The sequence below is a fragment of the Mugil cephalus genome, chromosome 15 (assembly GCF_022458985.1).
Source record: "Mugil cephalus isolate CIBA_MC_2020 chromosome 15, CIBA_Mcephalus_1.1, whole genome shotgun sequence".
Lineage (NCBI taxonomy): Eukaryota > Metazoa > Chordata > Actinopteri > Mugiliformes > Mugilidae > Mugil > Mugil cephalus.
Genome location: NC_061784.1, coordinates 23733773 through 23749388, shown reverse-complemented (window position 1 = coordinate 23749388; position 15616 = coordinate 23733773). Strand labels below are relative to the sequence as shown.

The window sequence follows — 15616 nt, the reverse complement described above, 5'->3', positions numbered from 1 at the left end:
GTCCTCCCCCCTCCTCCCCCCTCCCTCCCTCCTCCCTCAGGTGACCATCCTGATCATCCTGGCCTTGGCCTTCCTCGCCTGCATCGTGTTCCTGGTGGTTTATAAAGCCTTCACCTACGACCACGCCTGCCCAGATGGATTCATTTACAAGGTACGACCATGAGCGGTATTTAATGTCACAGCCTTTTAACCCTTTATCGTTCCTCTGGGGGTAGTTTATAGGACAGCAGCATCTCTGAACCAATCAGAGCCCTGGACACGAGTTATGTTTGAGTAGTTTCATTGATAAAAGTCATTATAGGATTCAAACAACACTTTTTTTTTTCAGGCAAACCCAACAACTTCTTATTTTTTTAACTGTGTTCCAACTCTGATTCCTCCAGAATTAAACCACTTAGAGAGATTCTGACTTTTGTGATAGAAACTTCAGAGTCTTGTCTTTAAAAAGAGACAAAGACCATGAATGAGCTCCAACATATTCATCAACATCATTCAATTAACTTTGGGCATGTCCTGAATTATGGAGGACCAACTCTGCCATTATTAAAATAAATTACTTAAAATAATACACATAATAATAAACACATAAATAATTACACAAATAGCTAAATATATATGCCATTATTTATGTCAGAGCTGGTCCCCCGTACAAATAGGCATTTTTTTTTCAGGTGGTTAACAGTTAAGTTATTTTTAGATCTACTGACTCATTTAATTGTCATATTATTTTTTTTTTTCTCATTTCTTTCTTATCACCTGGTTTGAATTGTCTCCTAAGTCCTTTTCCCTCGGAGTCAGTGAATCTATTTTAGATTATAGGCAGAATAAATGGTGTGGGAACACAGTTCGTCACACCTCAAACGGGATAACGAGATCACGCCACAGAGAGATGAAAAAAAAAAAAAAAAAAAAATCATACAAGCTCTGCGGCTTATCAGCGCCTCCTCGGTAATTAAGCCGAGTTTATTATATTGAATGAGGTGGAACAGGACCGTGTCCGTCTCTAAAGACTACATAAAGACAAGCCGCACATTATCTCGCTAATGCTAAGCTAACTTAGATTCTTACAGCCTGCTTCCTGTTTCTGGCCGTACAGACATAAACGTCTTAATAATCTTCATAATTAACTTTGTGCAAAATGAAAAGATTTTCCTTCAAGTTGTGACAGTGTGTGTGTTAATCATGTTTATTCCAGATTTAATGTTAATATTTGTTTGGGAACTTGCATAGACACATTGAGAAGAATATTTTAAAGTCACACCCATAATTTAAACAAGGAATAAGGTGGTTAAATACACAATAACAGACAAAATATGAGGCACCACCGTCACATTTATCATCATCATTATCATTTAACTGGAGCAGAAATCCAAAAGATTTTCAGTTTAAAGCTATTTTTATTTCAAACTCAGAAATTTAATGGAATAAATAATAAAACACTACAGGAGACAAACTCAAACAGCAACAGGAAAATAAATAAATAAAGTAACAAAATAAAATAAATAGATAATTCCCAACGTTTCAGGATTGAGACTCATCCAATGAGCAAACATCAGTCGGTGATTTTATTAATTTCCGTGTAATATTAAGCTCCTGCTCTTCACCAAAGAGGAAGAAGCTCCGCTGAGCCCATAACACGTGAGATTGTGTTATTAGATGTGTCGACTGTTAAATGAAAATTAGACTCCATCTCGCAGTAACTGCCACATTATGATCGAGGCCGTAAAAAGAAAATGTCCCTCGCAGTGATTCTTATCTGCGCAAACAGCTTCAGGTTTTACATTGTCAGGACGAACGCAGCTTCTCCTCCTCTTTCCTCTTAACTCAGGGTTGAGTTGTGAGGGGGTCACCTTGGACGTCTCTGGACAAATCTCCGGCCTTTACGCTGGAATAAATGTGGTTGCAGGCCCACGGCCTCTGCAGGGGCCCTGGCTGCCTCTGGCCTGCAGAGGTATTATTAGAAGTAGCACACGTGCACGTGCACAAGGTGTCAAATTGTTGTACAAAAACACACTTGCTCACATGCTGTGGTTTCAGCTTCAGAACCGTAAACGGGTTCTTCTTACTCGTTCTTAAGCAGTAGAGACGGTTTGTCTTTTTTTTTTTTTTGGGAGCTGCAGACATATCTCAGGATACGTCTTCGCCTTAACAAAGGTTTCTGATGGACAGATGTTTTCTCCTGTTGAAGCGTGAGAGACTTAAAAGCTGTCGTCAATATTAACTCAATTTAAAACCATCTAATTAGGTGCTGTCAGTTTAAATCAAACACCGGCAGTTTATTATTATCTTAATTCGCTACCTGTCAAAACACAACTTCTCATTCAGTTTAATGAGAACGTGTGTCCAAACTTTTGACTGCTAGCGTGTGAATATAAAAAAAGACTTATTTCATGTTCACGTACACGACATTCTGACATTTAGACAAACAGCTGGTTTTAGAACGACGTGTCCTCGCCCGTGTTCTTCAGTAATTGGTTTATAATAGCTCCACAAACGGTTTCTCTTTCACTCTTTCCCCCCTGAATTGCTTGTTTTTCTGGTCCTGACATTAACTTCTCAGTTGAGTGATTCTTGACTGTAGATAAAGATGTGACGAGTGTGAAGCCAGTGCTAGTGGAGCGCCCCCTGGTGTCTGGCTGCAGTATAGGTCATAAGCTGAACGAAAAACCCTGAAGTGCACGTCACATTCGTTTGGTTTTAGTTCGTCGTTTGATGGCGTAGAAACAGGATGTGACATCATCACTCTCAGACCATACTGGTCCAAAGTCCAAAGTCAGAAGACGCCGCCACCTGTATCCTCGGGAAAATTGCGTCAGTTTGGCTAATGCAAGGAAGTGGTCACTTTTTGTCGTCCATAGTATTTATTGTTGAGTCCATTTTTTTGTTCCTCCTCATGTTTTCATGAACATCAATATCAACCTGCCTTAGGGATAACAGATGAAAATGTATTTATTAATATGCTCTGTCCCTAATTTAAATGAAATAAAATATGTAAGAGGCCCCACATAGTAAAAATAAAGAAATAGCAACGCTGGCAAAGTGCAGTAATTGTGCAGTTACATATTTTAAAGAGGGTTAAAAGCTTCTTTTATGCCTGCACTACGTTTCCATCCATCAGTTTCATTTATAGCTCATGAACTGGTGCCATGTTCATCCACATTATGGACAGGGTTAGCCAAGAACAAAGATGCACGGTTGACTTCTTCTGTTTTTTTCTGGACGTATTTTTGGTTGGCGGATATATATCCATTCTAAATTAACACCCACCAACCGGCCAAACTCTGATTAAAATTAATTTTGGTGGGTGTTAATAAAAATTTACTAGCCAGTTTGGCTGGAGATGCACGATGCATCATATCAGTCAGAGCTGCTCTACTGTTCTTGGTCATTTCTCCCCCCTGGCATTACTTCCAACATCTCCCATGAACACTGTAGTAATGCTACACGCTACAGTCTGCAGTGCAACCAGTACAAGAAACCATGGAAATGAACAGTGTCTGACAGAAAACACAAAGAACGAATCGACTTGGGGCAAGAGCAGAGAGCATAGATGGTAAAAAAAAAAAAGAGGAGGGAGCAAACTAAGCAGTAAAGTTAAAAATAAAGTTAAACTAAATGCAGTGGTTGTTGAGAAAATCGACAGCGAAATGAAGAATAGAAAGTTTAACGCTGTGACATATTTAACAAAAATGTTGTCATGTTTTGTAAGGATTGCTGCACGTATGTGAAAGAAAAACAAAACAAAACGAACAAAGTTGAAGCAGTAAAGGACCGTGACAGTGTTTGATGTTTTTTGATCCCAAACTTGGAAAGTATCAATGTTAAGTAGAGGATGTTGAAGTCAGGACCCAAATGCAGGACCAACAATGAGGCAGGGAGTTCAAACAAAAAGTATCTGATAACTAACAAAAAGCAGGAAACCAAAAATACAAAACAGAATCATCGACATAGCATAGAATCTAGGAACGTGGCAACATGGAAAAGACATTAAGGACGCGACCAGGAACAAAGGGAAGTCAGGGCCATAAATACACATGAGGGTTGACAAGACACAGGTGAAACTCATGAGGGAAATCAAACCAGGTGAGACCAATTAACAATCAAGGGACAGCAAGGAAACAGACAGGAAATCCAGAACTTAACAAAATAAAACAGGAAACACAAAATATGATAACAAAATAAAAGACAGATACAGACCACGACAATCAAAATGTAAATGAAAATGAAATGTTTGCACTTTCTCTGTGTATTTTGTTGTACTTTCTGTCTGGAAACCCTGAACCTATTCCATAGATTTGTATCCACAATGCTCTGAGTTGTTGTTTTGTTTTGTCTCAGCCTTATAATGAACCCGTTCTTCCTGCGTCCTCACAGCACAAGCGTTGCATCCCAGCCTCTCTGGAGGCCTACTACGCCGCCCAGGACGCCAACTCCAGGGGCCGTTTCTACACAGTGATCAGCCACTACAGCATGGCCAAGCAGACCACCTCGCACTCTGTCTCCCCCTGGCTGCCTGGAGGGGCGGGCGGCCACGACACCAAACCCCCGAGCGGCGAAGGCCACTGAGTTAACCCTTAACAGGATGTAAACACACACACACAGACACACACACACATATACAGACAAATGTAGGCGGCAATTTAGAAATAAACGACACATAGAGTGAAAACGTGCATGGAGACATTAAAACACACACATACTAGCTCATGATTATCTGATTATTATCTCCTCACTCATCATCACCACGGTTACTCCCCCCTTTTCCTCTGGTTTATTATTCACCCGACTGTCACGATCTATTTATTTTCTACTGTGATGTTAAGGATGTTTTGTATGTGATTACCAGGCCTCTCTTTGTACAAAGACACGATTCAGATCATCTTCTGTGTGTGTGCCGTCGTTACTGATCTTCATTCTCGCCCTATTTTCTGTTCTGCAAACACACACAGAAAACTTCTTCTTACTCAGACCTTTTAACGCTGTAACAAAGTTGTAAAAAAAAAAGAAAAAAAAGAAAAACAACCTTTCAGCTGCTCTTTCTGAGCTCGTACACGATGACATTCTCAACGTGCTGTGCCATACGTTTTAAACCCTGACCCCCTCCCCCAGTGACCGAAGCTGTACATACAGATGTGCATCCAGGCTAGTTTTGTGTGTATGCATCGTAGTAGCTTTCCTTAGTTTTTACTCCTTCATGTGAACTACTTGCATAAAGCTTCTGCAGCCTGTCTCGTAGCTTCATTAAACGCAGTGACACAGACTGGAGAGGAGACGTGGTGCACGTCGCCGTCTCTTGCCAAAACTCTTCTATTTCCCGCGGCGTATGGTTCCGTTTCTAGATGATAACGTCCTCTATATGTTTATAGATGGGCTCGTGTTCCTGTTCTTATTTCATTCACCTCTTTTTATTTATTTATTTATTTGTTTTTTAATGATGCGTTGGATCTGTTGTCGAGAACGCTTTAATGAGATGTTGTGACGTCGTTAGTCGATATGTAGCGATACCTGGTGTAATTGATCAGTGTGCATCCCCGTCCCTCTTCTCTGGGTTTAGATCCAAATAAAAAGAAGCTGTGACCTGTGCTGTGTGTGTCTGTGTGTGTCTGTGTGTGTGCTCAAGCTCACACTACACTGGATGTGCATCGCAACACATCAGTCGTCCATGTGTCCATGTGAAACAAACATCAAAACACACCAACACACACCAGTACACAGCAACACACACCAAAAACACTAAAAGACACCATTACACACACAAATACACACCAAAACACACCAACACACACAGAAATACACACAAACTTACACTAGAACACACCAACACACACCAAAAACACTGAAACGCAGCCACACACACCAAAACATGCACTAAAACACACCAATACACACACCACTACACACACACACCAACACGCACTAACACATACATCAACACAGACGAACACACACTAGAACATGCTATTACACACCAAAACACACAACAATACACACAAACATGCACTACAACACAACAAAACACACAACAATACACACAAACAGACACTAAAACACACTAACGCACACTAAAACACACCAATACACACAAACACACACCACTACAAACACACCAACACGCACTAACACATACATCAACACAGACGAACACAAACTAGAACAAAACTCGCGAACACATACGCCAGTACACACCAACGCACACTAAAACACATCAACACACACACACCAAAACATGCAAACACACACTAAAACATGCTAATACACACCAACACACACTAAAACACACCAACACACACACACCAAAACATGCAAACACACACTAAAACATGCTAATACACACCAACACACACTAAAACACACCAACACACACACACACACGCCAAAATATGCATCAACACACACTAACATGCACTAAAACACACCAACACACACCAACACACACACACCAAAACACACCAACACACACTAAAACACACCAAAATACGCATCAATACACACTAACATGCACTAAAACACACTGAAACACACCAATACACACTAGATAAATGGAAAATAAATAAATGAATTAATAAACTTCCCCTGACGCATATTTAATACATATTATATTTATCCAACAACATGAACATGTCAGTGAATACGTTGGTGTGTGTGTGTTACATATTTAGAGTGTGTCGTCTAAACTAAACTAAAACGTTCCTGTTGAACATGTTGATGAACGTAACCAGACAGAACAGACGTTAAAGTTCCGTTCATGTCAGATCTGACATAAAAACCCACAGTGTTCGTTATCTTCCCGACTCCTTTCGTTGTGTAACTGTCTCTCAGAAGCTGCTTCGTCCTCATCACAGTTTATCAGCTCCACGTTCTTCTGTATTAGCTCCACCAAACGTTTCCCCCTCGTCTCCTCCTGGATCGGCTTGTTTTTCTGTCCCAGCATTAACCTCGTGTCCGAGTGTGAGTGATTAAATCCTTAATCACGGCGCGCGGCGTTCGACTTTTACAGGGAAACACAAGCAATGCACTTAATGAAACATGGTCTAAATGATGAATACGGGCGCAGAGAAATATTCACCACACAAAATCCACCATAAACTGGCTTCACTGACCTTGAGGACACGCATTAAAAGAAACACTACAGTATTTATCGATTCAAACATATTCTGAACTAATCTCTCCAACGTGTTTTGCACAAACATTATTTGTAAGTCAAATAACGCATCATTTTTTAAGTTAGAAATAAAACAAATTAGGACGTTTAAACCTCCGAGTCTCTTCTGAGTTACGCTTAATTACACAAAAAGGTCGACGAAAATGTTGAAAACACAAAACAGGAACCTGTGACATGTGCGATCGTGAAGGTTGGTCGTCCTCATGTTTGCTCTTTATAAAAAATAAAATAAATACTCCCACACGGACTTGCACAACAGGCCTGACTCAGACGCCGCACAAACCGGACAGATGGCTGCTTATGCAGCGCTTACACAACGCTAACACAACGCTAACACAAGCCTGACATGTTGAGGGGTCAGGTGAAGTGGAACAGCTGGTGAGTTCACATGTGCAAAAAGGAGGCGGCGGCTTCTGTTTCCTGGAGAGGACGACGACGGCTGGATGCAACGGGGAAATAAATGATTTCAGATCATAAGTGAAGATAAAAGACAAACAGAGAAGGAAACGGTTGGAAGACGCTTCCATCCATTTCTCTTCACACTGCAGAAAAAACTCCGTCACCGAGCTCATTACACCGTTCATTTAACAGACCTCTCGGCCCCCGATCACTTACGAAAGGACAATCAGATGTAGGATGAGACCTGCTTCTCCGTCTCTACAATTATAACAGCAAATAGCTTCCAGTGGTGTAATTCATGCTAAACTCCCTCCTGTGCAGGACGTGAGATGTCTGATGTGAAGAAGCGCTGATTGTTGCAGACAGGTCATCGGTGTTTTTCTCGCACCGGAGGGAGGAACGTTGGAGGAGGTGAGTAAAGAGGTGGAGGAAGACTTTGTGTTGACTGGCACTGAGGGAAATTAAACCTGACATCTGGAAATGAACAGATATATATATATATAAATATATACGTCCGTCCTGCTGGGACTGACTGCTCTGGTAATTGGAAGGTCTCATTTTTTGTGAACATGTGCAGATAATTGGAGGGAATTGGACCAAATACACCTGAGGTCCTGATAGAGGAGGAAGTAAATGGCCACAGATTTGTCCACCGGTTTAAGGACGTCTGTCTCTGAGAGACGTGGACACGGACGAAGCCTTTTACTAGATGACTGAGCTCCTCATTTGTGAAGCTGGATACGTTTACATGGACACTGGTCATAACCTCAGTAAACTTCTTTCTGATGCATGTTTGATGAGTTGAGTTGCAGTGTCTTGGTCTGTATCTGTCTTTTATTTTGTGGGTCGTGTTTTGAAGTTCACGGTTTTATTAAGTTTCTTAGTTTCTGTCGTGTCTCCTTGTGGTTTTGTCATGTCTGTGTTTCCTGTTTTATTTTGTTAAGTTTCTTAGTTTCCTGTCTGTGTTTCCTCGTGTGTCTCTTGATTGTTAATTGGTTTCACCTGGTTTAATTGTCCTCATGCGTCTCACCTGTGTCTCATCAGCCCTCTTGTGTATTTATATCCCGGCCTTCGCTTTGTTCCTGGTCGCGTCTCTTATGTTTCTCACGTTCCTCGTTTCTATGCTGTGATTCTTTTGGTTTTTGTGTTTTCCTGCCTTTTGCTAATTGTGCCTCATGAATTGTGTTGCCCCTGTGTTCTCACTACCACCCTCCCTACCTGACAACGAGGGCAGTAACATTTAGAAGCAGAAGGTTCTCGGTCATGTGGGACCTTTCTGTTCAGAGTTTGCATGTTTTAGTTTTGATTAATTGTTTGGGGCGTTTATATGTCATGATTATTTTATTCAGCGTCCATATTTAAGTTGGAACCAGACTGAATAAATATTAAATTAGATTTTAATCTCTGATGGTTTATCCTGCCTGTTGTTTAAAACATAATCTACACCTTCCAACTAAAGTGGTTTAATTGTTGTCACCAGTTTAAGTTCAGACCAGTCAGATCCTCCACATCCAATTATTTCCTCTGGTATTTTCACCTCTATCTGTAATAAATGTGCAGATAAAACAATAAAGATGAAGAGGTGGATATGAGGTAAAATACATATTAAATAGAGGATCACTTCTGGGATTATTAGACGTTAATATAATATGACTTTATTTTCTCAGCTGCACTTATTTACCTCCTGAGATTCTCTGTTATGCATCAACTTGTTTTAAAATATAGTTTTACCTTAAAATTAATTTCCTAAACACACACATATATAAATATATGTGCATCTGTCTGGTGAACGGTGGTGGAGCTGCAGAACACAGAGCTGCAATCCTTTCTTTTTTTAATTATTTATTTTTTGCATGTCACATGAAATTAAATGAACACATGAGATAAACAAATGAATTATGTTTCATTCTTGGAGACTCTGCTACTTCCACAGCTTTGAGGATCTGACACAGAGAAGGTGTCGCTCTGAGACAAATATCTGACTTTAATGTTCAAAATCCATTAGTTTGAATTACAAACTGTTCTGTTTGATTCCACGTCGGCTTTGATATTAATCGACTGTTTGATTCTGTGACGTCTGTTTCATCTGATCTTCTGACGGGAAACACAAAAGCCATCAGTTTGTCTTTGTAGGATCCGTAGACACCACACAGAGATGATCCTGGGCTGTAACAGCAGCTAACAGACGTGTTTCCTTGTTGAGAAAAGTTCTAAATAGTAAAGTTATAAATCATTAAAGTATCATGAAGGAAAACATTCGCCCATTTTCCAGACCAATGAAATCAAATTCTTTTTGGTTTAGCTGTAGTATAATTATGGGCTTCATTGTTCTGTGTTGCTGATCGTTTTCTACAACAGAAACATTGATCTGCTCCTGCAACGAAGAGAAATGTTGAAAATAACTTTGTGCTGAATTTATCTTTGTTTTGTGTTCGACATTTTCCAGACGAGCTGGACGAGAGTTAGGAGACGTCCATCAGCTCTGTCCTTCAGTATCTTCTTTTTATTTCTCTGATCTGTGCTGGGTGTTGTCCAGCTACACCGATCAGCCACAATATTATGACCACTGACAGGAGACGTAACTAATATTAAAAACCATCTCGTGACAGTTCAGTGTTGTACTGGCATTCATTCATGTGGATGTTACTTGGATATGTAGCACCCACCTAGACCAGACCAGACCCCATAGTCATTTTTAAAACAAGTTTTTTAATGAAAAACTGTAGAAAGAATCCACACTCCTGCAGAAGCTCCCATTTAGACTTCTGTTGTCATGACGTTTAGGACCAGCAGGTCCTTCTTCAGACGAATGAAAATACAGAAAACGGCATCTTGGATACCCATCATGCACCTCTCTCTGATGGTTAAGCGTTTGGAGAGAGATGCATGATGGGACGGGGCGCTGTCAGGAATTCTGAGCTCTCTCCCCCTGGTGACAGTCACAGAAAATGTACAAAATATGCATAAAGCTTTGCAGACTTCTCCAAAAATGCTTTGCAGCTGCGTCTTTATGTCATTCAGGAGACCAAGAGGGGACAAGTTAGGAGGACAGTGTTGTCAGTTGTCCTCTTTCTCTCTTAACTTTTATTTAAAACCAGATTTCCTGTTGCTAATGGGCAGCTGCTTGTGCCTGCGTCCGGAGGCAGGACCAAACCTTTTCATGCAGAATCACAGGCGTTGGATGGTCAATATTATTTATCTTATGATGAGCAGATATTTGACTTTTACTGTCAAAATCATGTGAAAACAAAAAAAGTAAGTCATAGCAATGACACTGATACTCACACACAAACGCTTTAGGAACAACTCAAACAAAAAAAACATGAAGAACAGCACGAGGTGTTGACCTGGTCTCTAAATTCACTAGATCCCAAACTGATCAAGTATCTATGGGATGATCCACAGAGGCCCCTCCCCTCAAAGACCCCCCCACTAACAACATCCAACACATCTCAGAAAACCCATGTCCATTCTCTGATGAGTCACCTGCACAGTATTAGGAAGGTGGTCATAATGTTATGCCTGATCGATCTCTCTAAGCAGAACCACAGACGTTAGTGAGAGGTTTAGTTTAGTTTAGAAATAAAAGACGTATGTTCTTATGTTCTGAAGAGGAAGCCAGATACGAGATTTTCCATTTTCCGTACTTTGCATCTTCCATCATAAATGTGGAGTTTAACCAAACAGCAGCACACGCACTAACACGGATGTATTAATAATGTGTTTTAAAGTACACAAAGTCTCAGAGGAGCCATTTAGTAAATTACACATTACAAAATCATGCCTCATTTTAACACATTACAGGATTCAGGGGGCTTTCTAAATTATCCTTCAGTCTCCTGCTTTCTCTCTTAATCCTGAAAAAAAAGAAGAAAAAGCCGAGTAGTGACCGTGTGGTGGCTGAGCCATGTGTTGTTGTTGCAATAAAAGCGTGAGGAGTGAAATTAAACCAATGCATTTACATTTGTGCCCTCGTGTGTGTGTGTGTTGGAGCACTTTGTTCCAGCCTAGATTCCTCCCCCTGATTCAGAAGGATGTCATGAACTCTCCTGCTGTCGCTGGGGAGCTCCTGCAGAGCTTACTACATATAATATTCAAAATACTGAGCGTGGTTCAATTATTTAGACAGAAACGTCTGGGTTAAAGGATGTAGGACTCGACTCTCCCTCAGGGAGCAGCTACAGACGAAGCATAATAATGTCTGGGTCTGTACACGATGGTAATGCACAAAACAGAATTTATGGCTGTTCACACCCTGCATTTTAGTTGCTTACATATTATTAAGGAACTTATTAGGTCATATATAAATATATATAACGTATGAAATCATAAGAAAAAACACAACAACCTTTCATGCAGAGAAAACAACCTTTGCATCAACGTGAAGATGAAGGAGGTGATTGTGGACCAATAACCTCCAGGTCTGAGCCATGAATGTGGAAATACAAAAAAATGCAGTTCATCAAGTGGCCACTAGAGGCTCCAAAAGGCCCCAGAGTCGTATGTTAGAGAGAATTTGATTATGCTAACCTTATGCTAGCTAGTTATCTAGACTAAAGGCTTAGAAAAATAGCAGCTAGCGTCATATATACTGTGAAACCCATGTGTTCATGTAATTTATGTCCATGTAGATAAACACATTTAACTGACACGTAGCTTTACCTCAGTTACTGCTAAGTTATTATGGCTAGCATGCTAATGCTATAATGCTAACACTAAATAACAGTGAGACTAGTTTAATAGTATTTCTAACTTTTCTGAGTAATTTGAATCTTTTAACGGTGATGGATGAACACGGAGACTGAGGAGAAGGTAAACACAGCTCCATGACTGATGAGGTGATTAAGCTACAAAGCATTTTACAGCTCATTTAAGATATTTAAAGGAAGTAGACACTGGGATATTTAAGTGACAATAACATTTATAGGAACGTTAATGGTGGAAATAAGACATTTATTTCAACATAGAGTTACACTGTAGAATCTAACCTCTGATGTAGCAAACATGGCGCCATGATTAGAGTTGGACAGACTCTCTCTAATATACGACTGCAAATCCCCATAAACCTCCATGTTAAAAAGCCAAACTTTACAGCATATTAAACGTGTTTACAACCTGGTACAAAACTATTTTGGCCTCAATACTGTTTTTATTTATCTGCTTTACATATTATAGTCACTGTGGGTAATAAGCCAGGACCTGGGAGCAGAATTTCGTTCCATCTCATGCTTCTTTGTGGCTGCGAATGACAAATAAAAATCCTTGAATCCTTGAGTGCAGACACACAAACACACAAAATAAAATCTGAATTGATTTAGACTTCCACGCTGATCTTTGTGCAGCCTGTGCAGCTTATTCACAACACAACACAACACTCTGTGCTCGTCTGTCCCGGTGAAACTGGGGCGATGGGATAATCCCTGGTCAGATGTCAGTCATATTGAGAAAACGGATGCCAACACACTGCGAGCTGCAGGCAGCAAACTGTGCTCCACAAGAGAAAGAGACAGAGAGCAGGGATTACCCAGAGATGATGTTAAATACCGAGGCTGGATGCATTTCATGTGCACTCGCTGTCTACAAATGTGCTAATTTTCCTGTGTGAGACGCTGTTTAATTGTTGTAATGGAGCTAAAGCACTTTGATTCACGGCTCTCACATTCCAGCAGAAAGTATCTACTCAGTGGAGCAGATTAGAAACATACACTCTGTGCTTTGTGCAGCAGCAACTCTTTAGAAAACTAGGACTGAATTAAGTCTCAGCGGGAAAAAGAGTTTATGACGAGATTTCAGAAAGAAGGTGGAACATCAACACATGTGCACAAGCTGCTTTCAACTGAGACCGACTTTATTTTGCACAACTATTTGTTTTTGCACAGTTTTTATATTAATGCGCAGCAGCAGCGTCTGTTTGTTCACTGTTTCTCTACATCCGTCTACATTCGGATCATTTACTGGAACTCGTTGGCTCCGCTCCTTCCCACCTTCTCGTCGTGGCCTTCTTTCAAATCCCCACTCTAATTATGAAACTGAAGGTGACGGTGCCTTTGCACCATCACTAATAACGTTGTGACTTCTCTTGGATTAACGTGCTCGTATCGATCACCAGTTTGTGGATTTATGAGACGTTTTATTGCTCTTTCATGTTTCGTCTGTTCATTGTTTTCTCCTTCATTGTGTTTTCATTAGTTCTCGGTGCTTCTTTTATCTAACGAAACCTTCGTCTTTTAAAAGTGCTGCATGAATAAATGAAGTGAAAGGAAAACGCATCTTTTTGCATCATGAAAATAAACCTAATCCCCAGAAAACTGCCACTGTCAGAGAATGAATTTCTTATTTCATTCCCTCTGATTCTACTCTGACTTCACTGGACTCATTCTTAAAAAATTAAAACCTAACCTTTGCCTCTGCTTCATTTCTTACGCGGCTCCAAACAAAGCTGCCGTCTCCTGGTTTTAATGATGAAACATGTTAATAAACTGTAGCTTCAGGCTGGCGTCTCATTAAAAGTCAGAATGAGCAGAACGTGAACATCCCTCCTCCTCCTCTTCTTCTTCTTCTTTCTCTGCGCTTCCGTCCCTAATTATCCTGAAATTGGGTCTTTACTCACCAACATATCAGCCTCATCACATCGTCACCTGGCAATGAAACCTAATCACCAGAGTGTGAGCGCCAGAGAAATGCCTGCTATCTCTTCCCCGTCCAATTTGCTCAGATTTAACTTTCTTTTGTTGCAAAAAATACGACGGATTCTGCATCGAGAACTTGGGGGGGACCAGACTCCCGTCATTTCTCCTCCCACTGTTGAACACAGGAGCTGAATTCAGTTAAAAAGACGATTCCAGAAGAAACGAGGAGTAAAACCAGCTACAGGAGGAGACGCTGGTGAGTCACAGACACGGAACCGAAAGGGGAATAATTAAAAAGTGTGAAGATGCTCTGGTTCTAACCACGGAAAAGGAAACAGGAGATGGCTTCACTTAATGATGAGGATAAACGTGTGAAAGTGCATCTGTCCCTGAGGACTGAGAATGTGTTGGAGTGTTTGAACTAAACATGTGACTGTGTGAATCTAACAGTTACTTTAATCAATGTTTTATATCACAGAGAACAGCAGGTTTTATTGTACATCTCTCACCAAATGATGCCTTAATACTTTCAACAAGGTGTTGGAAACATTCCTCAGAGGTTTTGGTCCATGTTGACATGATAACATCACACAGTTTATATCTGATCACATCTATGATGAGAATCTCCCGTTCCACCACATCCCAAAGGTGAAATATTGGACTGAGATCTGGTGACTGTGGAGGCCATTGGAGAACAGTGAACTCATCGTCATGTTCCAGAAACCAGTTTGAGATGATATGAGCTTTGTGACATGGTGCATTATTATTATTATGTGGCATTTAAACCAGGCTCAGTCTGGACTAAGGGGTTATATTTAATGACCGACCGATACCGAGAACAGAAACACTTAACGTAAAGAACACGAACACAGAAAAAGCTAAAACAACGTTTAATGCAAACAAGCCTGCAGTAAATCTAAGAGTATTTTAATTTTAACTGATCGTATTCTTTATTTACTTGTTGAAATGTATTAATTCTGTGATTAATTGTTAAATGAATAGATGTCTATGTCATTGTTGTTGTGTGTTGGACCCTGAAATGTCCTATTTCATACGTCCTTCCCATATATTTTACACTGTGGTGCAGTATGTGTCCATTTCTGCTTTGTTAAAAAATAGTTTAAACACAAAAAACTTTGTAACTTTAGAAGATTTTTGCAAAGACACTTTGTGCAGAGAATTAAGACAAATGATGGAGCCGACGCATAATTAACCTCCTGAATGCACTGGAGTGTGTCTGCACTGTAAAACAACTAGAACTAAACCAGAGAACACGTCTAGACGTGATGGTTCTTATTCTTTACTACAACTATTATTCTCAGACTTTCAGTTTGTTTTTATCTTTGTGGAAATGATTCGAATCAGCGACAAACGTTTCTCCTGCTGCTGCTGCGGCTGCTGTTGTTCTGAGCGTTTCGTAACGTAT

The 15616-nt window shown here is 40.3% G+C and overlaps 1 protein-coding gene across 1 annotated transcript in view; it reads left to right on the top strand.

Annotated features, from left to right (window-relative positions):
* The window catches only part of nsg2 (neuronal vesicle trafficking associated 2), a 35945-nt gene extending 30363 nt beyond the window's left edge, over positions 1–5582 (top strand). Inside the window, exons 4-5 of the mRNA XM_047607799.1 lie at positions 41–151; positions 4375–5582. Of these exons, the coding sequence (XP_047463755.1) occupies positions 41–151; positions 4375–4566 (303 nt within the window). The 3' untranslated portion in view covers positions 4567–5582. The remainder of the gene's footprint in view (positions 1–40; positions 152–4374) is intronic.
* The last annotated feature ends 10034 nt before the right edge of the window (positions 5583–15616 follow it).